General features: G+C 32.4%; 1 protein-coding gene across 4 annotated transcripts in view; it reads right to left on the reverse strand.

The window, feature by feature from the left end:
* The window catches only part of POLK (DNA polymerase kappa), a 58,084-nt gene that overhangs the window by 16,321 nt on the left and 13,884 nt on the right, over positions 1-27,879 (reverse strand). Inside the window, exons 2-6 of one of the 4 annotated variants that reach the window (XM_016137140.2) lie at positions 18,061-18,233; positions 13,886-14,005; positions 7,523-7,675; positions 5,841-5,972; positions 2,877-3,030 (exon numbers count right to left, since the gene is read on the reverse strand). In XM_016137140.2, coding sequence (XP_015992626.2) covers positions 2,877-3,030; positions 5,841-5,972; positions 7,523-7,675; positions 13,886-14,005; positions 18,061-18,195 — 694 coding nt within the window. In that variant the 5' untranslated portion in view covers positions 18,196-18,233. Of the gene's footprint in view, positions 1-2,876; positions 3,031-5,840; positions 5,973-7,522; positions 7,676-13,885; positions 14,006-18,060; positions 18,234-27,879 lie in introns of those variants that run through there. The other 3 variants (XM_036226016.1, XM_036226017.1, XM_036226018.1) reach the window with 3 other exon arrangements.

The raw sequence follows: 27,879 nt of genomic DNA on the forward strand, positions 1-27,879 counted from the left end.
TTTATTAATAGGCTATAAATGGTTATTATTAAAAAAGAGATTACAAATATCAATATGGTTATTATTTCATTTTTTTTTGCATTTTTCATAAATGGACTCCAAGATACACTTAAATCTATATTGATACTAAAAATGTCCTTATGAACAAATCCATTAAAAACTTTACTTTTTGGATTTAATGGAGGGAAAATGCAGTTTTAATGTATTTATAACTAAGATAACAACAGAGCATTTGATCCCATTTCATAATTTGATCACACAGAAATGTTTCCACAATTAAAGTAAATGCAGAAGTAAAACTTAAATTTCTTGTTTCAAGACACATATGAATGCATATTACTTTAAAAATAAATTTAGCTTTTGAGAAAAAATTTTTTTAAAGATATAAATAAGGTGACAACCCCCGATAGTTTTAAGTTTTAAAGTATACAATATGGCTTAAGTTACAGACAGATGTTTTCCAAAAACTGATTTTCCAGGACACTTACAAAATAAACCTTATTTTGAACTGAAACATTAGCTATTATTTATGTGCTTCTGCTCCTTTCATTGCAATGTTCTGGTTTTAAAATGCAAAGCAATTCAGAGGGCATTATGACTGTGGCACACTTGAAATGGTATTTTCCTTTTCCCCATCTGAATGGGTAGAAGTCAACATAAAGAGACCTGACAAAAAACTGCAGACCAAGTAAGGTATCTGTCACAATCATAAAACCCTTCTGCAGTTCCTTTTGCCATGTTTATGTTCCTCATAGTTCTATCACCCTGCCCTCAGGTGAGTCACTCTGATAGTAGAACACTATAGTAGGAAGCAGAGCATGCTGCCTTCAGGTTTTGTTACCTTTTGGCATTGTTACCTTTTCAGTCTGTCTATGTCTCTGTGAAGCCTGGCTATGCAACTAAATGCTGAAGTGGTTTCTTATTTGCTCTCTGAGAGAAATATCTTCATAATCCCCATAACTGAGGAGATCAGAGTATAAAACTAAGGTTTCTTATAATCTGAAACACTATGTGGCAAGCACCCATATGTATGGTAAATGCTAAAAAGTGTACAGTATTTCTGTTTCATGCATTCCTTGGCACTTACCATTTGGATTTACACGGCAAAATAAACATATTTTTATTGTGTATAGATATAACAGTTAGCAATACTTTGCCAAAGACCGCACCTTTTAGAAAAGGGCGCACAGCAGAAAAATGTCTTGGATTTTAGAGGAAGATGTATTAATCACCTGCCATGGCTTCAACTCACTGTTGACAGCTTCCCATTGCATAATGTGCAATCAAATATGCATGAAAATACAGCCCACAGAGATTTATACATGAAAAAAAAATGTTAAACTATTTAAATTGCTTAAGAATATGAAATATATGAAAGTTCATAAAAATGTTAAAAGCAATAGATATTAAATACCCTCATAGTGAGTTTGGACATATAATAAATAAAAAGAACACAGGTAGAGAATGAAAACATTTACCTTAATTCCAACGTAATTTTTTAAAACATATTGTGAAAGTAATTTTTATAAGAGGCCCTCAGGAGATGATTCCACATAACCATTTAATATTACTCCCATTCCTTTCTCTTGTGAAAAGTAAGGAGCTAACACAGTGAAATTTTAAGAAAGTGACATTTGGCTTTATGTGCCACTTACCCAAACAATAACGTTAAACTAAGGAAAGAAAACCTTTTGCTCCAAGCCTCTGTGTCCAGAAATTATGCTTGTTTATTGTTTAGTGTTTCTAATAAAGAGACCTACCCCATAAAACTGTAAAGAAGGTAATGAAGTTGTGATTTGATGGCTACATTTAAACTTGCTCCAAAGATTTGAGACCCAAAGAATGTGAGAGAATTTTATGCCACTGAGAATCCACCATTTTTGCTTCAGGGAAAGCTACAAACAGGTTTCCCCACCACTGCCTGTGGCCTCTGAAGCAGTCAATGAGTTGTAAACATGAAATGTGGCTGTGGGTTGTGAGCGAACCCTCTGTTTCTACCTTTCCATCCCGATGAACTTTGCTAAGGGGTCCAGGACAGCTCAGGCAATGGAAATAATCATACTTTGACAGAGGGTTGTAAGCAGTATGCATAATATCTACACATTTCTTGGGATCATTTTGGACAGGTAAAAAATGGACCACTGGAAAAAACCCTTAGGGTCATGAAACTTCTATTTCATTGTATATAAAAGAATCAAAATAAGGTCTAAGGCAAAGAAAGGAGTTGGGGAGTCGTTAATTCGGGAAATGAAGGAAAAAACTCACCCAATATTTTGATGTTTGAAACAAATATTTTAAAAATCTATTTTCTATTAACAACTTCAAGAAAAGGCCACCTTAAACAGATGACATCCTCAGATTCAATGCATTCCAACCCTTTGTTAGTTAGATCTTAGGAAAAGAACTGCAATAAAATCACTTTACTCAGAGACTTTGCACACACTTTTTCTTTTTATTATTGATCATTTATGTCTATTTATTTAAGTATTTTCTGTACATTTATGCACATTATGTGGTTATATGACATCTATGCTAAAATGTTTTAACATGTTTGTCATCTATAATTTAAAAAATAAAGTTAGATTTTCTCTGGATAAAAACATGTGTATTTTAACTATTCAGTAGAGCCTATATTACTATAATGTGTTTTATAAACTTTTCTGCATATTCTTAAAGTCCAGATTTGGTTTAAAAATGATATTCAGAAAATACACTGGCACATTTTAACCTTCTGATTTTTCATTTTTAATAATTTTTCATAATAAAAGTTTAGCTAGTTCTAACATCTAAGCATGCTAGTAAGTTAACTAGGTTAATTCAAAGGGTTTTGTTTGTTTGTTTATTTTTTAGTTTGATTGTTCTAATAAACTGCTTACCGTTTTCTACAGACTCTTCTGTTTTGATAAAATACTTTCTTTTGTCCTCAGGCCAATTTTGTCTTTCCTGTAAGTGCTTTGTTATATTCAAGTAGGCTTCATCAAGACTCATGGCCATAAAATTAGGATCATAATCAGCAAGTATTTCCTTAACCTTCAAAAGGAACAAAATGTTTTAAATTTTGCTGCCATAGCAAAATCTGTCACATACAGCAGATAAACATTAATATTCTTACTTTGAAACTGTGGTAACGATTCTGTAATCAATAGCTCATGGATTTAGAGAATAAATAATTTACTGCCAGGACAAATTTGTCCAAATTCTGTTTTACATTATAATAGATCATGAAAGCAGAAGACCATGAAATAGCTTTATTTGATATAACCTGTATTTAGCCACCTATATCTAGACAAAGTAAGTTATTCCAATAAATCTTAGACAATATCATTCTGGCAGGTGCAGAAAAAAATAGCTGAGCAATGTGATATTAAGTAGTTGATCAAAAGTGGAAATGAGCACAAGAGAATCCTATTTTTAAAAGACATAATCTTACATAAAAGTACTATCTTGCTTTAGAAAGTTCTTCTATTTCAATCAATTATAATATGCACATAAAACATTCAATATACACATTAGTGCATGTATCCATTCAGAAAAACAAAGCTCAAGTTTCAGGATTTATAATGGAAAAGATGACAAAATCTGTTGTGTCTATGACTGTATTAAATGATGGGGAACAGTCTGGAGTTGCAGCTTGGGATATAAGAAATATATAAAGAGATTGGAATCTCTGTATGATTCCAGAAATGCCTTTTATATAAGATAGTTGTATTATATGTAACTGAAAATTTTTAACCACTGAAGTATTAGCTGAAATTAGAGGAAATGGTTGCCAAAATAATATGTATATTAGAAAAATACAGCTGCTAAATTATGTTATGGTTCCATCTAGTATGTAAAAGCTGTCTGCTGTATCATGAGAAAACCTTTTTTGATGATTTATAAAAAGAAAGCTTTTTAGCTTAATATAATTATGAACAGCTGAGTCAAAGGTAATTTTAGAAAATGGTAACATAAAACTTGGCCAAGCTTTGCTCAGAGAGTACCTTAATTAGCTTTGTTCTTGTAGAAGAAACCATTTTTATAATATCCTCAAATAGAACCTTTCTAGTGAAAATGAAACTCTGGAAAGTGTACTTGGCAGCCAACTGAGATTACTCTGAATGAGAAGTACTCACTAACTTTCTTTATAGATAGCATACTGCTTTAAGAATAAGAATAGACCTGTTCCAGTACAAATCAAGTACTTAGGCTTCAAGAAAAGGTAAAGCTATCCCATTCTTTTGGATTAAATAAAAATAGCTTTTCTTTATACTTTTAAACCAAGCCACCAATATTAATGTACTTATAGTCAGTGAATTTGTGCTGCAGTTGACTTATACTTTAAAAATCCATTTTTATCTGTAAGTAAACTAGTTAGATACTATTCAAATTTGAAGAAAAAATTCTCCAACTTAAGTAAATAACTAAAGATAATTAAAATAATTTAGTTCTCATTGTCATACTGTCCAAAGTTTTACTCAATCAAAGTAGGACTTAAAAAAATTCTTTCTTACAAAGGCTTTGAAGGATTTTTAAACATATTAAAAATCTATAATATTTAAGGTCAGCATTTCATCTCTAATTAGGAATATAGTAAAATGGATAAGCAGTAATCAAACGTGAATGTGCTCCCCACTGTGGGCACAAAAGCACTTGTTTCCACAGACTTTTTGAAAAAAGTTCAAAAAAATTTTTTAACTTAAAAATTTTTTATCATTTTAATTTGGAGAAGTTTCATTTCTAGGGGAAATGAGGTGGAATACAAATAAGAAGAGTGAACCTAAAGACCATTTTCATGACTAAATGGTAGTAAGTGCTAGGCCATTTATCTATCTATCTATCTATCTATCTATCTATCTATCTATCTATCTAAATTAGTTTCAAGTATACACTACATTGGTTAGTCATCTATATAGTTCATAAAACAATTCCCCCCAATTGCTCCCTCCCTCCTCTGGCCCTCCACCTAGCCATCATATTAATGCTAATTGCATTCCCTCTGCCATGCTCCCCATCCCTGTGACCAACTATCAACTACTAATTTATACTCCTTTAACCCTTCACCCCATTCTCCCAGCCTGCCAACTCCTCTCCCCTCTGTCCTTCACCAAATTGTCCACTATATTTGTGAGTGTTTTTGATTAGTAGGCCATAGTTTTTTAAGTGCTTCAATTCAGAAACAGTAGTTTTTAACAAAATGCATTTTACCACAGTAGTCTAAAAGTCCCGCCACTGGTTTGATAGTCTAGATGTTATCAAAAATAGAGAAAATGGCAGTTTTTTATATATGACAGTAGGCAATTTTGTTAAATAATCAAAACTTTATACATTAGAGGTCTTTTTTCTAAGCAATAGATTGTTCTCTTTTTTCTTTGATTACCAGTCTCTTGGATATTAAATGCTCGTAAGCATCATTACTAGACTTTGGGCCAAGGAAAGCACCTACTCAAAATAAGTGAATTTCATTACTGTTTAAAAATTCATAAAAAAATGTTTCAGAGAGAGGTTGAAATTAATGACTTGAGTAGATTCTGTAAACTATAAATATCAGGTGATTTCAGAAAACTTATATTGCACATTAAGAAAAAAATAGCTAAAGTTAATTTAGGTTATAATTAGGGTAATTCAACATTTTCTAGGGAGAGAGTTTTCTAAGCAGATGGAAAAACATGTGGAAAAGTAAAGAACTGGATACCATCTACAACTCAGTATTCAATTTATAAACTGAAGAAGTGGTAGGAGGTGAGAGTAAAGAAATAAGCTAAAGCCAAATTCTGATGTGCAAAGGCGTTTGGACTTAACTTTGTAGGTGACAGGAGGTCAGTGAAAGGCTCAGAGTAGGGGTGAGACATCAGACTTACCTCTCTACTCACAGCTCTATATTTGTCAAAGTTTGGGGGTATTATAATAAGTTGTGGGCAGAGTCTTTTAGCAATAAATCCTGGCATGGCTGCACGAACTCCAAACCTCCTTGCATGGTAATTTGAAGTAGACTGAAAGAAAATGGACCACATAGGAAAAAATATAGAAACCTAAATGAACATATTGATCCATGCATTCACAAGAAACACATTACTGATGTGCATTTTCAACTCAAGGACATTTCTTTTATAGGTCACTTTCTCAAATCAAGCTTTGATTTTATCCTGCCATGGTAGGATAAAAAAATGTCCTCTCTCACTGCTGTCCTCATATTTATAATGTGACACTAGGGAATAAGCAAGACTGTGCTAATAAAAAGTTCTCAACATTTCCAGTCACTAAACTTTACTGGTTTTAAGGCACACCCATAATATAGTACTACATACATATCAAAGTTTAGATGATAGTGGGTGATACTACTTCAAAGTAAGAGTTTAGTAATAGTATAGAAAGTGGTATTATGGTATAATAGTATAGATTTGGAATTTGCTGTATTTGGGATTTTAGAAATTTTTCATCTAGAATAAAAATCAAAGGTCTCATATATGGTTAGCAAAATCACGTCTCCAAACTGAAGTGATAAAAGCTTAAAAGAACTTTAAAAAATAAAGTTTTCTTCTTAAGGCTTGAATATCTTTTTTTTAGTGAAAACATTTTAACTAGGACATGGAACTAAAAATCGGGAGTAAAAACGAGAATATTACTTATTAAATCCTGTTGATACCTAACAAGTCTATATCAATGTGGCAGACCACAGTACCACATAAAAATTTTTATCACGAATGAAATCTTTGTTTGAAATCTCAAGTAAAAAGTCAAAAAAATGCAAAACAGAATCTATCAAATGGAATAATTATTTCAGAATAATAATATCAATTTGCTATTAATGGTTTTCGAATGGCATTTAAAAATCTTGATAGTACTCAAAACCATGCTAATCCTTGGTCAGTATTCTGGAAAAGAAAACGCAGACAGCACTAGACCAATGCTTTAAATATAAGTTAGTTTAATGAAATTGATATAAGCTGGATCTTTAATAGTGTAGAAACAACATTTTAGATATGACTTCCTTTAACTTTTAGTTTTGTGGTAGATTGTGAATCATAGCCACAATATTTTACAGTTCCTCCTATCAAAAGATGGGTTCTAGTTCCCCATGCCAAGTGACTTGCTTTGTGACATGCTTTGACCAAAAGAATATGAGAGAGTGACATTATGTGAGTCATGAAACCTAGGCATCACAAAGTCTGCGGCCTCTGCCTTTGCATTTTTGGGATACAGCAACCATGTAAAGATCTTGGGTTAGATTACTAAGTAATGATGTACCATGAGGAGAAGGGAAAGCTGGCTTATAGCCATCTCGGTGAGGCAAAGTGCCAGGCATGATAGTGAAGTCAACCCCAAGTAGAGATTTGCCATCCCCATTATATACTCTGCTCAAATTACAGAATCATGAGCAAAGTGATGTTGAAAGGATTTAGTAATTGAACACATAAAACAACCAGAAAAATTCTCCATAAACTGGTTGATTTCAATAAAGTCTTCCCTCTTCATAAACCAGTAAAGCTTACTTGAATATGTTATGAAATTTCCTTTTTGTCTTTAATCTTTACCTACTTACCAACATACTTGATGATCCTACAGCAATGGGTTTATCCTTCAGTTCTGGATTGTCCCTCGTTTCTACAGCTGCATAGAAAGCATCCATGTCAACATGTACTATGGTATTGTTCAGATCCCGGTTCTGTTCTAATTCCATTGCAAATCTGTCAGCCTTAAATTTTAAAAAAGTGAACTTACTTTCGACAACATATTATTGCAACACTACTAATCATAACATTAATCTTGCTTTTAGTAGGTATCTCTGTCTTTGTCCATCTATCTGCCCACCCATCTATCTATTTTTATTTGCTTGCTATTTATTTAGGTTGGGAATTGCTTTTACTTTCACAAACATAGACAGTCTGTTTCCTACCAATTCTTAGATTTCTCAATACCCACAAGCACATAACAGGTACTTAATAAATATTTATTGAGTGAACAAGCTATTCCAACTGCTTACATCAAATGATTCTACTGCTTTATAAATTGGGAGAACAACTTAACTATAACTAAAAGCTGCAGTTTAGGTAAAATACACTATCAGACTCATAATATTGTCTTAAAAGAGTAACAAAGGAAATGAACAATAAAAGATTATATCTCTTCAGTATATGATATTTATGCTAAAGAGTACTATATAACTGAACATACCAAAGTATGTGTAAACATTCCCTCTGCATAACTGCTTTTATAAGGCTAAAATCTGATAACTGTTAGTCTATACAAATTGAAATTGAAAATTTAAGTTGCAATTTATCTTTCATGAAATTTCAATAAATATGTCAATACATATGTTAAATATAATAGTAAAGAATTTTAATTTAAAAAATTTTTGTATTTCTTTAGAAAGATTTGGAGTGATAAGAAAGATAAATGAAAAGGCATACAAATAAGCAAAGTAGGGCAACAAAAAAAGGGTTTATGTAGCAGACATACCCATTCCCAAGGCTCCTTTTTAGCGGCCTCTACTATAGAGGTTGAAAAAGCTAAATATGCACTTTCTCAATTTCCCTCCAGCTTGGGGTGGCTGTGTGACCTTTTGGATCTACATAACATATAGAGAAGTCAGTAAGACCAGTAAAATCATGAGAAAAGAGAGAAGAAAGCTACTGAATGAGACGGAATACATAAAGAATATGGAAGAGTGACCTGCACATGGTACAAGTTCAATAAATGAAATCTATTACTAAAAGGATCAGTAGATAGCTGCATAGAAAAGCAGTCAAAAATTGAGGGGAAGACAAACAGAAATAGGTAAGCAATTTCCGTCACGTGGAGATCCCCATAGCAGGTCTCCTCAAAGGTGGAGAGTTCAGGGGTATAATATAGCATTTCCCCTCACTGGACTTCAACCTTCCTTCTATTCTGCAGAACTCTTTTTCCTGGCATTCTTTCTTAGCATTATATTGATACTGGCTGCCCACTAGCTGAAGGTAGATTGCAATTTCTCCCTTAGAAACAGTCACACTCATATTTGTCTCCAGCAGCCACAGTTAAGACTCTCTAGAGGGTCTGCTCCTATTTAGGCTACAACTCACTGAATGACGTGGGGTGCTCTGTGCCTTCTTCAGTCTGTTCTTCTGCCTTGTTTCCCTGTTCTTAACTAAGCACTTATATAAGATATTAAATCATACATTTCATACCTAAGAAGAAACTTTATCTTAGATAAGGAGGGAAAATAATTTATCTGCCTTTAGTCTTTCCTCATAAGAGAGAAAGGGAGGAGAGAAAAGGAATTATATATATAAAATCATATACATATAAGTGTTTATGTGTGTGTGTGTGTGTGTGTGTGTGTGTGTATAAAAGAGTAGTATTTGTAGAAAAATTTTGAGGCTGATCTTATACAGCGAGACACCACACTTAATATGTGGAACTTTTCAACGTTACTCCAATTTATCATCCAGATATAAAACAATTTGTTCAAGTTCAATTTTAAACTAGAGAATAGCATTCTGACATAAAAAAGATATAAGCAAATCATGGAAACTAATAAAAACAGAGGTTTAAAAGCTACTCTATATTAATCCAGAAAATATGTCTACGATATGAGTCAACTGAGAATAAGAGAGCAGCATCTGAAATATCTTAACCCAGAACCAATGGAAAGAAAAAAGATAGTACATAGCAAGCAAACCAAACAGGAAAAATTCTCCTTAGACTCATATATTAAAGCTATGGCAGTTTCTTCAGCAATCTATTGGCTTTTCTGTGCTTAAAGCAAATGTACAGTTGCCAAAAGGAAATGTCCCCATTAAATGACTCATATATTCCATTTTCCTTTACTATCTCTCATTAGTACCTCCTTGTCTGAACTCTCTTCTTTCAACATCTACCAAATGCCCACCATCACTGCTTTTTTCAAGTTTCTTCTCCTGAAATCTTCATTCATGTTTTGTTTTCTTCCATTTTTCCTTCCAAATATCTTTTGAGTTCTGATCTGAGTCTCTAACATGTATGTTACTACAGTTCGGAACCAGTATGTCACAGCGGTTAAGAATAATGGCTTTGTATTGATCTCAGTTCTGCCACTAATAATTACATGATAGTGTAACTATCCTCCCACTCTCACTTTCCTTATTTGTAAAGTGAGACCAAACCAGCCTCAAAAAGTTGAAAGAATTAAAAGAGATATCCATGTAGAGCACTTATCTAGGGATATGGTAAGGTCTTAATGATATTACCTATAATTTTAAAACTAGAAGTGACATTTACTGATACATGACACACATTAAGTGCTTTTTATGTTAACTCATTTAATGGTCAAAATAATTCTGAGATAAGGATTATTATTTCTATTGTATAGATGAGGAACTATAGCTCAATAAGATTAAGTAATTTGCCCTAAGTCATACAGCTGATAAATGTTAAAACTAGACCTGGGAACCAGGTTACTACAAAGTCTGTGCTCTTTTCCATTATTTTATGATGCTTCCCTAAAATAGATTTGAAAAAGTCTTTATCATTGAAATTAGCTCAAACGAAACTCTAATGGTATATTTTATATCCATATCATGTCTTATTTACTTTTTAAAAAAGCCTCTTTTTCAATTGCATCTAGGAGACTATTTCAGAAATATTGTTATTCATTTTCTTAATTAGTATTACCCTAAAAATTGTTGAATAAATCTGCGTTCATAAAATCAATTGTTAAAATGGTCAAAATGCTTTGCTGTGTAGTTGCCATTTAATATAACATAAATGTTTGTCTATTGAATTTATGAACCCATACTATAATATGTTTTGGCAGCTACAAAAATGTGTCTTTAAGAAGTCTAATGCGGACGGGATAGGGTGGGGAATATTTAGGGAGGTTCTGGATAAATATCACGGAGTCCATGCCCTCAGAGATTACATTACCTCAGCTTGACTGGCAATAGTTCATCCTGTCTTATCACACACAATAAAATCTGCTATGTGGAAATTTTATGACTCTAAAGAAACACATTTCTCATAAAAACCTCTCTGTTCTCACAGAACTTCTAAACTCTTTGGGACTTCCTCAATCCCCTCCCATTCATACAACTTCTTTTAAAGAAAGCTCAACAAACAAAACAATTTAAGAATCAACATAAAACATATTTCCTGCCATTCCCCTTGCAAAATATGCCAGAGAATCTCCCATGAAACAGTCACTAGAACTGTAACAAATCTGAAGTTCTATCACATAATATAAGGTATATTCTATTTTTCTAGATTATTAGCATATTTGAGAATATGAGCTTTAAAACTAGCTTGAATAGCAAAAAGTCGTACTGTCATATTGTACAACTCACAGGTATTATATCTTTAAAACTTAAAGATATGTAGGCTATAGATCAATAAAACAAAAAAAAAGCTGTCCAGAAAGTAACTTGCCTAAGGATTAGTATCAACTTAAAAACAACGTTATTGTGGACAGAAAGGATTTTTTTTTACTTGATGAAATAAATGATGCTTAAATTTATTTGAAAAAAGGCATAAGAAAAACAAAAAAAAAATTTAAAGAGTAGTGAAGGAGGATATTAAACTATATTATTATCATGCAATAATTAAAATTGCATGGTACTAATATAGGACAAGGTTCAATTGATTAGAAGAGAGAGTCCAGAAATGAATCTAAGTACAACGAGAGTTTAGTATATGAACGTGCCTCTAATTCAGTGGAGAAAGGACACTTGATTCAATAAATGGTGTTGGGACAAATGAATCATTATTTAGGAGAAATAACACCATTTAGGGAAAATATAATACCATTTAAGAAAAAAATATTTCATACCTTACATCAAAACAAATTCCAAAGAGACTAAAGATTTGAGTATAACAAAATCTATAAACATACTAAAAAATATATAGGTTTTTGTGTGTGTGTGTGAGGAATAACCTCTACCTATGCACAATACCAAAGCCAAGAAAAAAAAATTTAAATACTGTTGGATTTGTTTACATAAATATTTAAAACTGTATAAGAAAAATAAAACCTGCAAAGTTAAAAGACAAACATCATACTGGAAAAATATTTACAACAACTGGCAGAGGAAAAAAATCCTTAATATATAAAATACGAAATTCTTCAGAAATGTGGTCAAAGGATATTGCTTTGGACTGCTAGTTGAATCCCCAAATCCATTCTATCTTCCTTCCATAGAAATAGATTTTTAGTTGGGCACATGGCCACTCAGCTGGAGAATATATTTTACAGCTTCTCTTGCAGTTAAGTGTGACCAATGAAATTTAAATTCTTGCCAAAAGAACGTAAGCTGAAGCAATGTGTGCAACTTCTTTTTCACTTGTTTAATAGCAAATTACTTGCCTTTAATTTTTTCCCCTCATTCTTTCTTCCTTACTAAAGGCTTGAATATGGATTGGAGGTCATCTAGTTTTGTCATTCCCAGTAAGAATAACACCATGAGATTATGGAACAACACAATACAGAATCTAGATCTCTAGGTTATTGTGGTGATCAGAACAACCCAACCCGCTGGGACTATTTACCTATATGTGAGAAAGAAATTAGTATATTATTTGAACCATTATATATTTGGGTCTCTTGTGCCAGCTATGTAGTCTATATCCTAACAAACAGAATGAAAGAGGAAATCCCCACAAAAAGAAAATATCAATGGCTAACTAATGTGTGAAAAGACAATTTTTCTCTATCATAATCAAAGAAGTGTAAATTAAAACAACGCTGATATAATATTTTGGACACTGTATCAGCAGAAACTAAAAGACTGATAAAATTGATAAAATCTAGTTTTAAATAAGTATGTGAGGAAACCAGCACTCTTACAATGAAAATGTAAAATGGTACTATTGTTGGTGAAAATAACAGGACAAGAGTGCAAATATATATAAATAAGAATGACTGTCACAATGTTGTATATAAAACAAAAAACTGGAGCCAAGATGGGGTAAGGTAGATAAAATATGATGCCGCTATACAGTGGAATGTTATGAAGCATGAAAAATGATGATTTGATAGGCAAATCATCTTTTGTCATGAAGGGAGATCATTTAACAGAGAAGATAAAAATTAGCTTGTCCTCTGAGAAAGCATATATATAAAAAAAATGACACATTATAATTTGGTAAAGATAACATAAAATTTATGATCTCAACTCTATCACATGAAGAATTTTGTAGCATATCGGATTAATATTATAATTTTATCATCATTTGGTAGCCTAAAATGCTTTGTTAAATTGAATCAGATTTTGATAGACGGTAAATAAAACTATCTTTAAAATTGAACTTTTGTTTTACTAGAATCTTGACTAATTTGAGTTCTCAATCTACCACATGGTCCCCTGCAGCTTGGTTCTTCTCAAACTTGTCTCCTGAAATAACTTTTAAAACCAGAGAAAATTCTAAGTATTTACTCCCCAAAGGTTCTGGAGAAACCAAAAGTCCCCCAATTTTTAGAAGTCTATGTTTTATCTTAAAATTTCATGCATATTAGGCATTCTACCATTTATGTGACTTTTTGTTTTACTATAACACAACTGTGTTTTAAAATTCCTTTTTAATCTAATTAGTTAATATGTTCCTCTCCAAATCATTTTTGCAAAATCAGCATTACAGAACACATGTCACTTTAATCATAGCTATGGCCTTTCTAGCTGCAAAGTATGTATATAATAATAATAACGTAAGCTTTGAGTTAAATCCTACTCTGCCAAGTACTTGTCATATGAAGATAGGCAAGGTACTTGTACTTAAGGCTCTATTGACTCCTCTGTATAATGAAGGTGACGATGTATATTTGTTATGCATGTATTTGTTAAATTTTTATGCTTTACAAGATAGTGAACATTTACATTTCACCTTGTATTCAGTTATGACATTACCATGATGCATTTTAACTATCAGTTTCCATTTTATTTAGCAATTGAATTAATACCTGTAATTGTGCTTTCCTTAGCTGCTGGCTGGTAATTTGAGCTTTTTGTTGCATCATATTTTCAATTCGTTGATTGACCTGCTTTTCTTTCTTGAGCTCATTTTCATAAAATCTGGACCCCTATGTAAGCAAATAAAATACTCATAAGAAAAATATCTGAAGGACAACATTACTGTAGCATAACCTACTAGAATCAGCATGATTGAATTCAAAACAGTTCCACTACTTCTAGCTGGGTGACCCTAAAATTAATCTTTCTATATCTTAGTCTTCCTATGGGTAAAATGAATTTATTGTTACCTAATTCACAGGATTGTTGTGAAGCAGTAATTAGCACAGTACAAACTCTTAGATGAGTAGAGATCTGTACTCAGAAAATAACAATGTGTCCCAGGCAGGATCCTCTGGGGTATATCCAAGGCCTTACTTAGTCAGATGGGTCATCATCGGTCACCTCCTTCACTTCTGCTTTAAAAGTATTTTTTAAATTTAATTTTAGTCATCAAAGAAAATGTAGAAAATAACTTTTAGAAAATCACCTACCATCCCATAACATAATATCTATCCATTCATCAGGTTGATGGACATTTGGATTCTTTTTACTTTTGGCTTTTATGAAAAATGCTACAATGAACATTTGTGTACACCAGCAATATGTGAGAGTTCCAATTTTCTACATCTTTGCCAAAATTTGTTATTGTCTGTCTTATTTATTATAGCCATTCTAGGCTATAATAGTGTGAATGGAATTTCATTTTAGTTTTAATTTGCATTTCCCAAATGACTAATGATGTTAAATATCTTTCACGTGCTTATGAGCTATCCTTTAGTGAAATGTCTACTTATATCTTTTGCCAATTTTTGACTTGGGATGACTGCTTAATAATGAGTTATAAGAATTCTTTGTATATTCTATATATAAGTCCTTTAATTTTACCCTAATATGTTGTTTATCTTTTTTTTGTTGTTGTTGTTGCTTATCTTTTTAAGTGCAAATATTTGGTATTTGATGAGATCTAATTTCCTTTATTGACTATGATTTTGGTATTGTGTCTAAGAAATGTTTGCCTAACCAAAGGTCTCAAAGATTTTCTCCTATTTTCTAAATGGTTTATTGCTTTAGTTCTTACATTTAAGTCTATTTTGAGTTAATTTTTTTGTGTATGGGATGAGGCAAAGGTCTAAGTTCATCTTTTTTCGCATGTAGATATCCAGTTGTTCAAGCATCATTTGCTGAACAGACTACCCTTTTGCCTTAGTACTTCCGTCAAAAATCAGTAACTGATGAAATTTATTTCTAGACTCTTAATTCTGCTCATTTGTTCGGTATGTTTAGCCTTATGGCAGTACCACACTGTCTTGATACTGTAGCTTTATAGTAAATTTTGAAATAAGAAAGTCAAACGGCTCCATGTTTGCTCTTTTTCAAAACTGTTTTGGCTATTGTAGGTGTTTTACATTTCCATATAAATTTCAGGATTTGCTTGTTAATTTCTGCAGGGAAAAAAAGCCTGTGGAATTTTGATTATGTTGAATCTATAGATCAATTTGGGGAGACTAGCCTTCTTAAAAATATTGAGTCATCTCATCCTTGAACATGGAATACCTCTCCATTTTTTAGATCTTCAATTTCTCGTAGCAATTTTTTGTAATTTTCAGGGTACAAATGTTGCACTCTTTTTGAAATTCCTTAGAATTTTCTATGTTCTATGCATAATATCATGTAACCTGTAAAGAGATAGCTTTAGTTTTCCTTTCCAATCTAGATGACTTTGTTTCTTTTAATTGCCTGACTGCTTTGGCTAGAACTTTCAGGACTATGTTGAATAGAAAAGGTGAGACTGAACATCCTTGCCTTATTCCTGATTTTAGGAGGAACGTGTTTAGTCTTCTACCATAAAGTATGATAATTAATATAGGTTTTTATAGATTCCTCTATTATGTTGTAAATGTTCCCTTCTATTTCCAGCTTTTATAGCATGAATGAGTGTAGGATTTTGACAAATGTGCCTCTTCTGTATCTATTGAGATGACCATGTGTTTTTTGTCCTTTATTCTATTAATATGGTATATTACATTAATTGATTTTTGGATACTAAACCAACCTTTCATTCCTAGCATAAGTCCTACTTGGTCATGCCATATAATCTTTTTTATATATTGAATACAGTTTGCTAGTATTTTGTTGAGGACTTTTACATTTATAATGACTTATAATCTTCTGTTTGTCTGGTTTGGTATCAAGGGGATACTAGCCTCATCGACTGAGTTGGGAAGTGTTCCATCCTTCCTTCTTTTCTAGAAGAGCTTATGGAGTATTAGTATTTTTTTTCTTCAAATGTCAGATAAAATTCATCAGTCAAGACATCTTGACCTGGCTTTTTTTTTCTTTTCTTTTTTTTTTCTTTGGGGGGGGGGAGTGGGAAGATTTTTAATTATTAATTTAATTTCTTTTCTTGTTATAGGCCTATTTCAAAATTCTATATCTTCTTGAATCAGTTTTGGAAAATTGTAAATTACTAGAAATTTGTCTAATTTATTGGGATTCATTTTAAATGCTCTATTCTACACCTCCAAAATTCAGTAGGGGATAGGTGAGCAGGATAGATGAATCGACATTAGTAAAAATGTTGGTAACTATTGATATTGGGTGGTAATCACCTGGGGATTCACTTTAGTACTCTAATTCAGTGCATGTTTAAAAATTTCTAATAAAAGTTTATAAAATGTAAATGACATTGCTGTGGAGCAGCAACAATTAGAAAATTTAATTAAAAAAAGATATTTATGACAAATTCTTCTAATACACACATGAGGAATACATATTACATAAAATATACACATATTTTAATATATAAGGTATATATTTTATATGATTGTTATACATATCAATCACATGTATATCAATCATATGATGTATGTATATATTTATATGTTTACATCTATATCTCACATAAAATTTATGTGTGGAAGAGCAAAGATTCAAGAATACCCATGATACTCTTGAAGAAGAAAAAGCAAAAAAAAGTTTTACTTTTAAAATTATACCTACATAGTATATACTTTAAAAATTCTTTTTATTTTGAAATTTTTGAATCTTCAAAAGTTGAAAGAATAGTACGATAAACACCTATATGTCCTCATCTATATACAGCAATCATTAATATCCTATATTTGGCTTCTTCCCAAGGTCTTATATGCACACAGATGCGTGCACACACACACACACACACACACACACACACACACACACAACTTTCCTTTCTATTTTTTCCTAAAACATTTGAAAGTAAGTTGCTGTGAATAAATGCATGCATTTTCTAAAAATGAGGATATTCTCTCACATTTTACTCCTTTCTAAATGATGTTTCATTATACATGAATGAAATCCAAAAAAGCGATAGGGAAAAAACATGAGAAATATAAATTAATGCTACATACAAATTAATGATATACTACATTACTTTAGATTGGCAAATCCAAAAGTTTAGTAACACACTGCGAGAGTATAGTTGCCACATGGTAATACATATTCTCATATACTGACAGTGTATGTGTAAATTAATACAACCACAACGGAGGGAAACTGGTCAAGTCATTAAATTGCACATGCATATATCTGTTTGTGCTAGCTGCATTTGCTGGGACAAGTCCACTTCTGGGAATCTCTCCTATAGTTATACTTGCACATATATAAATTTGTAAAGTACAAGGTTATTTACTTAGTATTGTTTGTAAAAACAAAAGACTAGAAATGACATATGTCCATAAATAAAGATTATGACTGGCTTAATAAATTATATCCAAACATATATCATAAAACAGAATGAAAATCTTTAATTACTTATCCAGAAAGACCTCCAAGTTACAGTAATTGAAACAAAACAAAACAAACCACACACAACTATAATATTCTCTTAACTTGGGTTAAAAAAGAGTTAAAAAATACACGTAAGTCATTTTGCTTTTACATGCATGTTTTACATGTGGAATAGAAAACTGGAGGACAAGAGCAACAGAATGGAAAGATTACTCCATACCCATTTGTAGCTTAACAATATTATATATCAACATGTTAAAAATTATAATAAAAACGATGTTTAAAACTTACCAATTTCTAGTTAAACAGAAAATTAAAAAGTCATTAAAAATATTGCAAGAAACAAGAAACATACCTTTGTGGCTTCCATTATAATTTTGTTGATTTTCTCTTTATCTAATCCTTCCATCCCAGCTTTATTATCATTAAGTCCCATCCTAAGCAGAAGATCATCTTTGTAATTGTCATTTTTCTCCTTTGTGTTATCCATGGTGTAGAATTAACATTAAAATGGATTTTTTTAATTACCTGAAATAGCATAAAAAATAAAAACTGCTGCTCAAAGTGTTCATGGAGGGGTGGAAAGGTGGACACTTAAAAGTTAAAATGATAAAGGAATCAGCAAGACAAATAAAAATGATGATTAAGAAATTTTAGCTATTACAAAATTATTATTCAGGTTTTAAAATTACTATCCCAAGATTACTGTGCTCTTGAGGGGAAGAAAAGAATTAATATTTCCTCAAAGCTCTGTGCCAGCCACTATGCTTGGTACTTTACACTTAAACCTCACACAGCAGTACTGGAAGGTAAATATTAAAGAGAAAAGAAACTTGAATCTTAGAACATGTCTACTGACAAATTTGCTAATGAATGTTGAATCCCAGGCCTGAGTCCAAAGTTTATGTTTTTCTCATATTAATAAACTATACAGGAAATAAATACAAAATAACATGTCCTCTACAAAACATGTTAAGCCCAATAGGATTTATTACCTACTATATATGAAGCTCCATTCTTAAGGCAGTGAAAAAATACAGAAAAAGTATTAACCTATTTACTTTCAGGAAATTATTACATTTTACAATGTTATGTCACTTCTAAGGTTAAGAAAAATCCCTTCAAATAATAATTCTTTGATATCTTTATATAGATAGTTCTTTATAATTTACCTTCACATACATTAGCTTTTAAAAATATTTGTAATAACCATGCAAAGTAGATGTGGTTATTCCCATGTTAGGGAGAAAAAAAATGGGAATTTCAGGAAGGTTAAATCGATTGCCCATTATAAGTCTGCAAATAAGTGAAAGAACTAAGATTCGAATCCAGGTCTTCTTACAACACATATAATGGCAGCTACCATGGCATTACAGCTGCCTCCAATTTGGGATTCACTTATGCTGTAAATAAATAGCCAAGTGAACAGCTGCCATGAATCTACAACAAAGTATGACAGTGATTTCTTATTTGCATGATTTAGAGCTCATTTACTTTACTTGAGAACAGCTTTTTTTTTCCTTGTTAACATTCTCACCATACATAGTTACAATTTTTTTCTTGTGATGAGAACTTTTAAGATCTACTCTCTTGGGAACAGTATTAGTAACTATAGTCACCATGCTGTACATTACATCCCTGCAACTAAATTCATTTTATAACTGGAGGTTTGTACCTTTCGACCATCTTCACTCATTTTGCTCCTTACTCCTCTGGAACCACCAATCTGCTTTCTGTATCCATGAATTCAGTACTTTTTTTTTTATAGTTTAATGTATTTTAATAGCAAACTTACAGGAATAGCACTGAAGACAGACAACATTAAAAGCATGTACTTACATGTAGGACAACTCAGTTAGAAAAGTATAGTGAATGGATGGAATCCGCTGTGTGATAAAAATGCTACCAACATTTAGTTGTCATAGGTAAGAAATTTACTTATTAAAAAAAAATCCAAATGCTGGCATTGTCCAGGATAATTTAACAGGTTTATTTATAATTGCTATAAAGTTGAACTACTGAAACTTGTTCACTGAAACATTGTGACTTGCGTTAATACCTTATGTCCCCACATTTATAGTAAAAACACACACAAATAAAACCGGAAAAACTGCCAAGACCTGATTTCTGTCCCCTATTTTTCCATTTGCAGTCATATACTTAGCTACCTTTTGACTCCACAAGGAAAAAAAAAAAAGATCCTAATATTTAGAACTACCAATAACAGAACGAAGGGAAAAAAATTTTTTTAAAGAATGAAATGTTTCCCATTATAGTGGATTCTTAAGCACATTCTCCCATCTATGGGGCATGTTAACTGGATGTCTTTGCGCATAATTGTTAGCACAAAGGTTGGTGTCTTCAAAAACACCAATGAGATAGGCTACACTCTGGAAATGCAGATCAATTTTGAAGTCCTGAGCAATTTCTCGCACCAGATGCTGGAAGGGAAGTTTGCGAATAAGAAGTGAACGTCTGATAACGTCTAATTTCACGGAGCGCCACCATGCAGCCTGTAACGATAAGGTTTCCTCACCCCACCAGTAGAGGGCACCCTATCGCAAACGGATTTTGCAGCCAGTTCTGTTTCTCTGATGCTTTAATACCTGTCATTTTGCAGGCAGTCGGCTTTCTAGGAGCGGTAGCAGGGACCTCCTTACTTACTACCCACCCCTCTTCTTCAGTTGGAAGTTGGAGAGCTAGAGGCTGTGCTGGCCTTATGGGACAACGGCTGGGTCAGCAAAGGCTGCAAACACAATTTTTGTTTGTTGGTGTTTTAAGATTCCACATATAAGTGAGGTCATTTAGTGTTTCTTTCTTTGACTTATTTCACTTAGCATAATGCCCTCAAGAGGACCTTTACTTAATGCTGTTTCCTTTTTGGCACAAAATGAAAAAAATGAAAAAAATTACGAAAGGGTATTTGAATATTGTGATTATTAATGATAGTTCCTTTAGAAAAAATAGTGTACATCACAGTAGTTCCCAAAGTTTGCACAGTAGATCCAGCAGAAGAGATTCTAAAACTCTTGATGCCCAGGTTTCATTCCATACCAAAAAAATCAGGTCTGGGAGTAGGAGCCAAATATCAATATTCTAAAGAGATGCCAAGGTCATTCCAATGTACCCCAAAGTATAGGAACCAATGTTGATGTTGTTTTTCCGTGCCCAAAGGATTAGGTTGGTTTTCTGTTTTTATCATTTGAATTTTTGCTCTTCATCATATTTAGCTTAATACCCAATATTTTGCCTTATGCTTTAGTAATCCAATTACTTGTCATGTTTTAGTAAAAATGGTGAATGTAATTCATTCATATTTTCCTGAAACTAACATTACTAAACCATGAAGAGGCTTCCTACATTTAAGCTGCCTCGTTCTTTAAATCAGGTGTCCCCAGTCCCTCTTAGGAACCAGGCCACGTAGGTTGTGAGCAGCAGGTCAGCAAAGAAGCTTCATCTGTATTTGCAGCCACTCCCCAGCGCTAGCATCACCACCTCAGCTCCACCTCAGATCATCAGGCATTAGATTCTCATATGATAACCGGTCCCTGGTGTCAAAAAGGTTGGAGACCACTGCTTTAAATGATGAAATATAAAAAAAGAAAAGAAACATTTAAGGCTTACTATTTCACATATGGTATAATATTTAGGCCAAAGGCTCTGAGAAGAACTGGGCCAGAAGTACTGGGCTATCAACAATACTGGTGCCAGGCACAGTTGTGATAAAGTTAGTTTTTAGCTACGATCTTGCCTTGTTGATGACATCTAGTTTCATGGACATGGATTTACTATCATCTATAGGCTGACTTCCAAGTTTACAACTCCAGTCCAAATGCCTATCTGACATCTCAAATTTAACATATCCAAAACTGATTTTTTGATATGTCTCCATCCCCCAAACCAGCTCCACTTGCAGCCTTTCTTATCTCAGTTACAGGCAACTCTAATCCCTTCCAGTTGTTTGAACAAATAACCTTGTAGTCTTTCTTGACCCTGCTCTTTCTCAGACACCCTACACACAAACTGTTAGAAAATCCCGTGGGCTCTGCTTTCAAAATGCATCCTGATTTTAACCACTTCTCACTATTTTCCCTCTAGTCTGAACCACTATTACCATTTCTTGCTTGGATTATTGCAATGGCCTCTTAAATAGACTCTCGCTTCTGTACTTGTCCACCTTATCAATCATCAACACAGGAACCCAACTCATTCTTTTAAATCACAAGTTAGGTCTTGTCACTCCTCTGCTAAAAACTGTACAATGGCAGATCAATCCAGAAAAAAACTGTAATTCCTTAAAAAATATGGATTCCAGTTACTTGTTACATTTCTACCCTCATACTTGTCTAATCCTCTCCCCTTTGCTCACTACTCTCCAGCCACATTGATCTCTTTGATGTTCCTCAAATCTGCTATGCATACTCTAACCTTGAGGCCTTTTGCACTGGTAGTTTCTCTTGGAGAGTTCTTTAGCCAGATATCCTCTTGACTAATCTTCAAGTTTTTGCTTAAATGCTACATTCTCAGTGAGCACCTACCCTGACATCCCTATCTAAAATAGCAGCCTGATTACCTACCTCTCCTATCCGCTCTGCCCAATGTCCCATTGTTTTTCATAGCCCTTATCATTTCCTAACATAATATATGTTTACTTATTATATCTACTGTTTGTTTCCCTGTGAAAATGTAAGCCCCATGAAGGCAGGGAACTTTTTTTTTCTTCACTAACGTATCACAAATGCCTCAAATAGTGGTTGCCACAGAGTAGGTACTCAATAAATATTTATTGAATGACTAAACTCAGATTCTATCATTTTCTCATTCTTTTATTCACACAGCAAGGTCACATAATCACAATAAATGACTGAAAGAAAAACTGCTTTTCTGAAGTCAATAATTGTAAAATATTTGTAGATTTTTCCTTATTTCAACATTAAATATGTAAGGATAAGTATATGAGCTGAACAATCTCCAATCTTATAAATCTTATTTTCTAAGACATTTAATGGTTAAATTGGTTTATTAAAGCTTTTGGGACCTGTATCAAAATATAATAATATTTTGAATTTACATAATAGAATGTCTACTAGGCTCCATTAATACTCAAAAGATTCTAGTTTATATTTATTTTTTTTGGAAATTAAGTTGCTTTGTTAAATTTAATTTCTTTGATTAAATACTTTACAATTATATCTAAATCTAAGAAAAATTATTAGAGAAAGGTAATAAATAACATACTAAGTTTTAGTATACTTAGATCCCTATGAGGTCCTTTTGGTATTATCATTTATGTCACTGTGGTAAGACTGCTTTTGTTTTTATTGCTCAGTATTTGTTATTTTCAAATTGCTAAAATTTCTCGTTAGTCCTAGTTATCTTTGTTTTTCCCATTAGTTTTTACTTAGTTTCTTTATCTAGAAATTTCCAGAGCTGTGAAAATCACTTGTCTTATTTTTTTCTCTGTCTTTAGGATAGAGATACTATATAAAGGAACAGAGTACACTGTAAGCATCCTTGAGAAAAAGCCAAAGCTCACAGGTCATATAGATTCATTTTGTTTTGCTTCTAAAGAAGTATTTGTCTGGTAATTACTATGCACTATCACATATAAAATCCCAAAGTCTATGAATGGATATAACTGTGACTCTTTATAAACAAAAGTTTTTCAAAAAAGAAAATGATAAAACATTTTTATGGCTTGATATCACAGAAGTCTGTTTTACTTCAACTCAGAAGCATAAATAGTAATCTACAACTCAAAAGAAAGTGTTCCGGGTCCTTGTGGTATGGCATATTGGTTTAAAAGCACATTTTCTCTGAAAATATCCAAATTCTCCCCAGTCTGATTCTACCACTGACTATTCAGGTTACTACTTAAAATTATAAGGCAAACTTCTGTTTTGGGTGATAGTAAGGATGGAAAATAAGAATTTTTCAGAAGGAATTCTAAGGGAGAAATTTTTGTGTGGTATGGTTCCTCCTATCTATAAAAAGTACATAAAACTATGTATATAATATCACAAGCACATAGCATATTGACCAAAGTTACCTGGAATTAATCTACAAAAAAAATGCAAAATATACTAAGGGTAAGAAGAGAAAGAAGAGGGAGAAGAGGAAGAGGGGAAAGAGGGAAAAACTAAACTATAGGGAAGTTCCTAGGTGGAGCATGCTTCTTCCTATTCCTAATACACTGTAAATAACCAAACCCCAGAAAACCTGCATATGTCTTAAGAACAAATATTATTTTTAAACTCTGCAAATATTCAAATATTTAATGTTTGAGCAGGTTAAGCACCCAGCACAAAACTTAGACTGTGATTAAATGTTTTACTATCTAAATTTAAATAAAATAAATTAAGAACATTGTTCTAATTTTAAAGTAGTAATTTTACATTAATGCGATTTAAAAATTTCCTTTTTCATTTTCATTTATTGTAAAAATATTCTTTAAGTTTTCAGGAAAGTAATAAATCACAACTCTAAGATTTTAAGATTATTTTTCATGTTCCTCTCCAATTACTTTGTACACACATACATGAACACCTACATACACTCAAACCATATACCCATAATTCTTATATGATGAGAAAAAAAGCACAGAGGTAACTGTATTTTTAGCTTGGGTTTTTAATATCTTTGCAAAATAGGTATACAAAAATTTCAAAATTATTTCAGAGTAGATTATTTGAAAGAGTTTTAAATTTGTATGTATCACTGAGAGAAATAACTAAAATAATGTAACCCCTACAGATCCTAAACTCAGGAAATCTGTGCTAAAAGAAAACTCAAGTTTTCGCCAGGGATATAAGGTCTATTCTTTGAGAGCCATGCACATCTTTTCAATTGACTTTTTCCTTCCTGAGTTTTCCATTAACTTAACTTAGTCCAGTGAAGAAGAATGGGATGGTGGCAGTCGAAAAACCTACACTCTACCTAGTGTTGCAGTCATATAAAATTCACTCATAGAATAAACTGAAACTATCTGTTTCTTTAGTACAAAATGAAAAACATCTTAATACAAAACACATTAACTAAAGTGTCAATTCAAAGGTAAATTCCCCAAAGCTCATTTATAAGTTCCTATTTTGATAATGAGTTGAATATTTAGTAAAAAGTCTGCCAGGTTCTTTAACGATGAAAACTTTGTTTATATTCAGAAATAAACACACTCAGGACTTTTGACAATTGTGAAAACCTAAATTTACATCTTACAGAAGTTGATTCTGGAAATGTTGATTTACTAACATGAAGGAGGTAGGCTAAGAGGTTCTTTCTTCAGGTACTAGATCAAGTCAGCAAAAATATTTACATACATAGAAGTGAACAGACTAATTTTATTTCAGTTGAAGTATATACTAAAGTATACAAATCTTAAGGGATAGTTGAATACATATGTCCTTAGAAAAGGAGGAAAGGGTTCTCTTATAGTACCTTTTTTGGTACTATAATAATATTTTAAGCTTTACAATCTCAAATGCTACCATTTTAATATAAAAATTTTATAAGAAGCCAGGATAATAAGGTAGGGTTATACCACTACTAGGAAGTGGAGGTACTATTTATCACCATACTGTCATATTGTTGGACAGAAAATATTTATTCAAGTCAGAAAGAGTTATACAAGATATTATTTTGTTTTCCTACCCTGGAAAAATTATCCTTTCAATTGCCCCTCTGACAAACTACTCCAGTTTTTCTGAGTCCTAATCATGGTATTACTTCCTGATTCACAGTTACTGATTTCTTAGGTTTCTTACAGCTCCAACAGGCTACAGTGGGAGTTTAAACCATTTTCACAACTTAATCCTTTTCAAATGAAATCTTAATTAAGATCTCAAACTTTTCCTTAAATCTTTGTAAATGTTGTGCAGCTCTCCTATAATTTCTTCACATATATTCTATCACTAATGTAAAAGAATAGGTAGCCTGCAGAAAAGGGGAAGTTAATAGTAACTTTCATATCTTTGATTCTCCTAATTCCTTAGAAGTAGCTGTGTGAACACTGATATACATACAGTATGTTGAAATTGTTACCAATTCCAAGACTGCACTAATAGTCTCCAGATGACAGTGTTTACTATCGATGAATTTTAAAAGATAGTTTCCATAAGAAGTCAAGTTCTGAAAAACATTACTGTTAAGTTTTTTTACTGACCTCATATGTGCCTGAAAACCAGAAACAAAAAATTAAACATCCAGAAAATAGTATTCCAAGATTTCTCAAGAGTGGGGAAAAACAGCAGCAAGAAGCTGTGTTTTGGAGTGAGTAACCCAAAACAATTTAAAACACACATACGTTTCCCTTGCCTTAATAAAATTCCATAATAATGTGACTTTTTAAAGATCATACTCTGTGAAAAAGGACTCTGGTTTTAAAACATTTACAATCCATTTATAAACTATCAATACTGTGTTATGAAAATATATTTAAACAGATATGATATAGAAGAGCATCTTATAACAAATAATGGCATCTGGAATTTACATTAAACAGCAAAACTAATTATTCTCAATCGATGAGATGATTTTTCCTCTTCCCAGGGTTATATGCTATAATTGGGGGCGAGGAGGAATAATGATTTGTTTTTAGTGATATTTGTTCTAAAGCTTCAAATAACATTAAAGGAAGGTTTGTGAAATGGAAAAGCTGTCCAGACTTACTGATATATATTTTTCCCCTAAAGAGATCTAAATATGCTAACTACTTATTTTAACCTACAAAGACTTAATAAAGAGTACAGTTTCAAGAAGCATTTTGATACAGTGCAAAGAGTACATGCTTTGAAATCAGAAAGTCCTGAATTTGAATTTAAACTCTGAAACTTAATTAGCTGTGCCTTCTTGGGCAATTTATGTGATTTCAAGGTCTACAAATCTTGGTCTCCTGGTCTGTAACACTTTCCAGTGTAGTTGAGATTTAATGTTTGATCTGTAAGAACCTCTAGCACAGTAAATACATTGTAAGCATGGACAAATGTGGATTTTCTCCTCTCATTCTTACTTATTTCTTTGACTAAGCCTACAGGCCTGGCTGCAAACACAAGCCATGTAACTGATTGAGAAATAACAGAAAAACAAGAACAATCTTCATTACTAAATAAATGACATAGGGGAAAAATATCACCCACCCCCAACACACACACACACACACACACACACACACACACACGTACATGCACATGCACACGCACGCACGCGCGCAATATGCCACCTAACTTTAGGGAAGTCAGAAATCCGACTGTGGGTGGTAAACACAAAATGCAATACGTATATGACATACTGTTGAATTGTACAGTTGAAACTTATTGGATTTTGTTGATCAATGTTACCCTAATAATTTTTAATAATAAAAAATAAATTTAAAAAGTAAAATAAAAAAATTAAAAGAGAGAAAGAATTAACAGCATATGCCACCCCCTTAACTCCCTACTCCCGATCTTATGGAACTCTTACCATTGACATGACCCTAAAATTCAAATCAAGGTACTAAAAAGCAGTTATATTTTAGCTTATCTCAAGTTAATGAATACAATATTAAGGTAACCAAATAAGAACTTAAATTTATCAGATTTCAGAATTTTAAACCATATTGACATTAGCATATTTACAAAACCTACTAAGTTAAACTTTTTACCCAAAAACACTTGCGCAGTGCCAGTAAATTTTATGGCTAACTCTAATGCTGCTATTAAATCTGCACATAGATTAACATTATGAAAATTGGTCAAAATGTCGACAGCAGCTTCCAGTATATGAAGCACTCATTTCTATACTGCCAAGTACACTAAAAAACAAAATTTGATCTAAAAATTTTTATTTTCAAATATAATTAAATACTTCACAGATGCTAGAAAAACCTAGAAAAAGGTACAAAAAACAAAAACTGCAATGTATGATTGACTCATATCTTACGAACAGAATACAGCAGAAACAGAAGTGATAAGATGTTACCTCCAAAAATAAAAGAATGTGACTTCCATCTTGGATGATTTCATTCTCACTTGGATTACTCATCTGGGGAAGCCAGCTGTCCTATGAGGCATGAGGCAGCCCTGAGATGAGGCCTGTGTGAGTAAGTTTAGAAGTGGATCCTCCCCCAATCAAGTCTTCAGATAAGAATGCAGTCCTTGACAACAGCTTGACTGCTTGCTACCTTAGGAGTCAGAGGCAC

The sequence above is a fragment of the Rousettus aegyptiacus genome, unplaced genomic scaffold (assembly GCF_014176215.1).
Source record: "Rousettus aegyptiacus isolate mRouAeg1 unplaced genomic scaffold, mRouAeg1.p scaffold_m13_p_8, whole genome shotgun sequence".
NCBI classification, from domain to species: domain Eukaryota; kingdom Metazoa; phylum Chordata; class Mammalia; order Chiroptera; family Pteropodidae; genus Rousettus; species Rousettus aegyptiacus.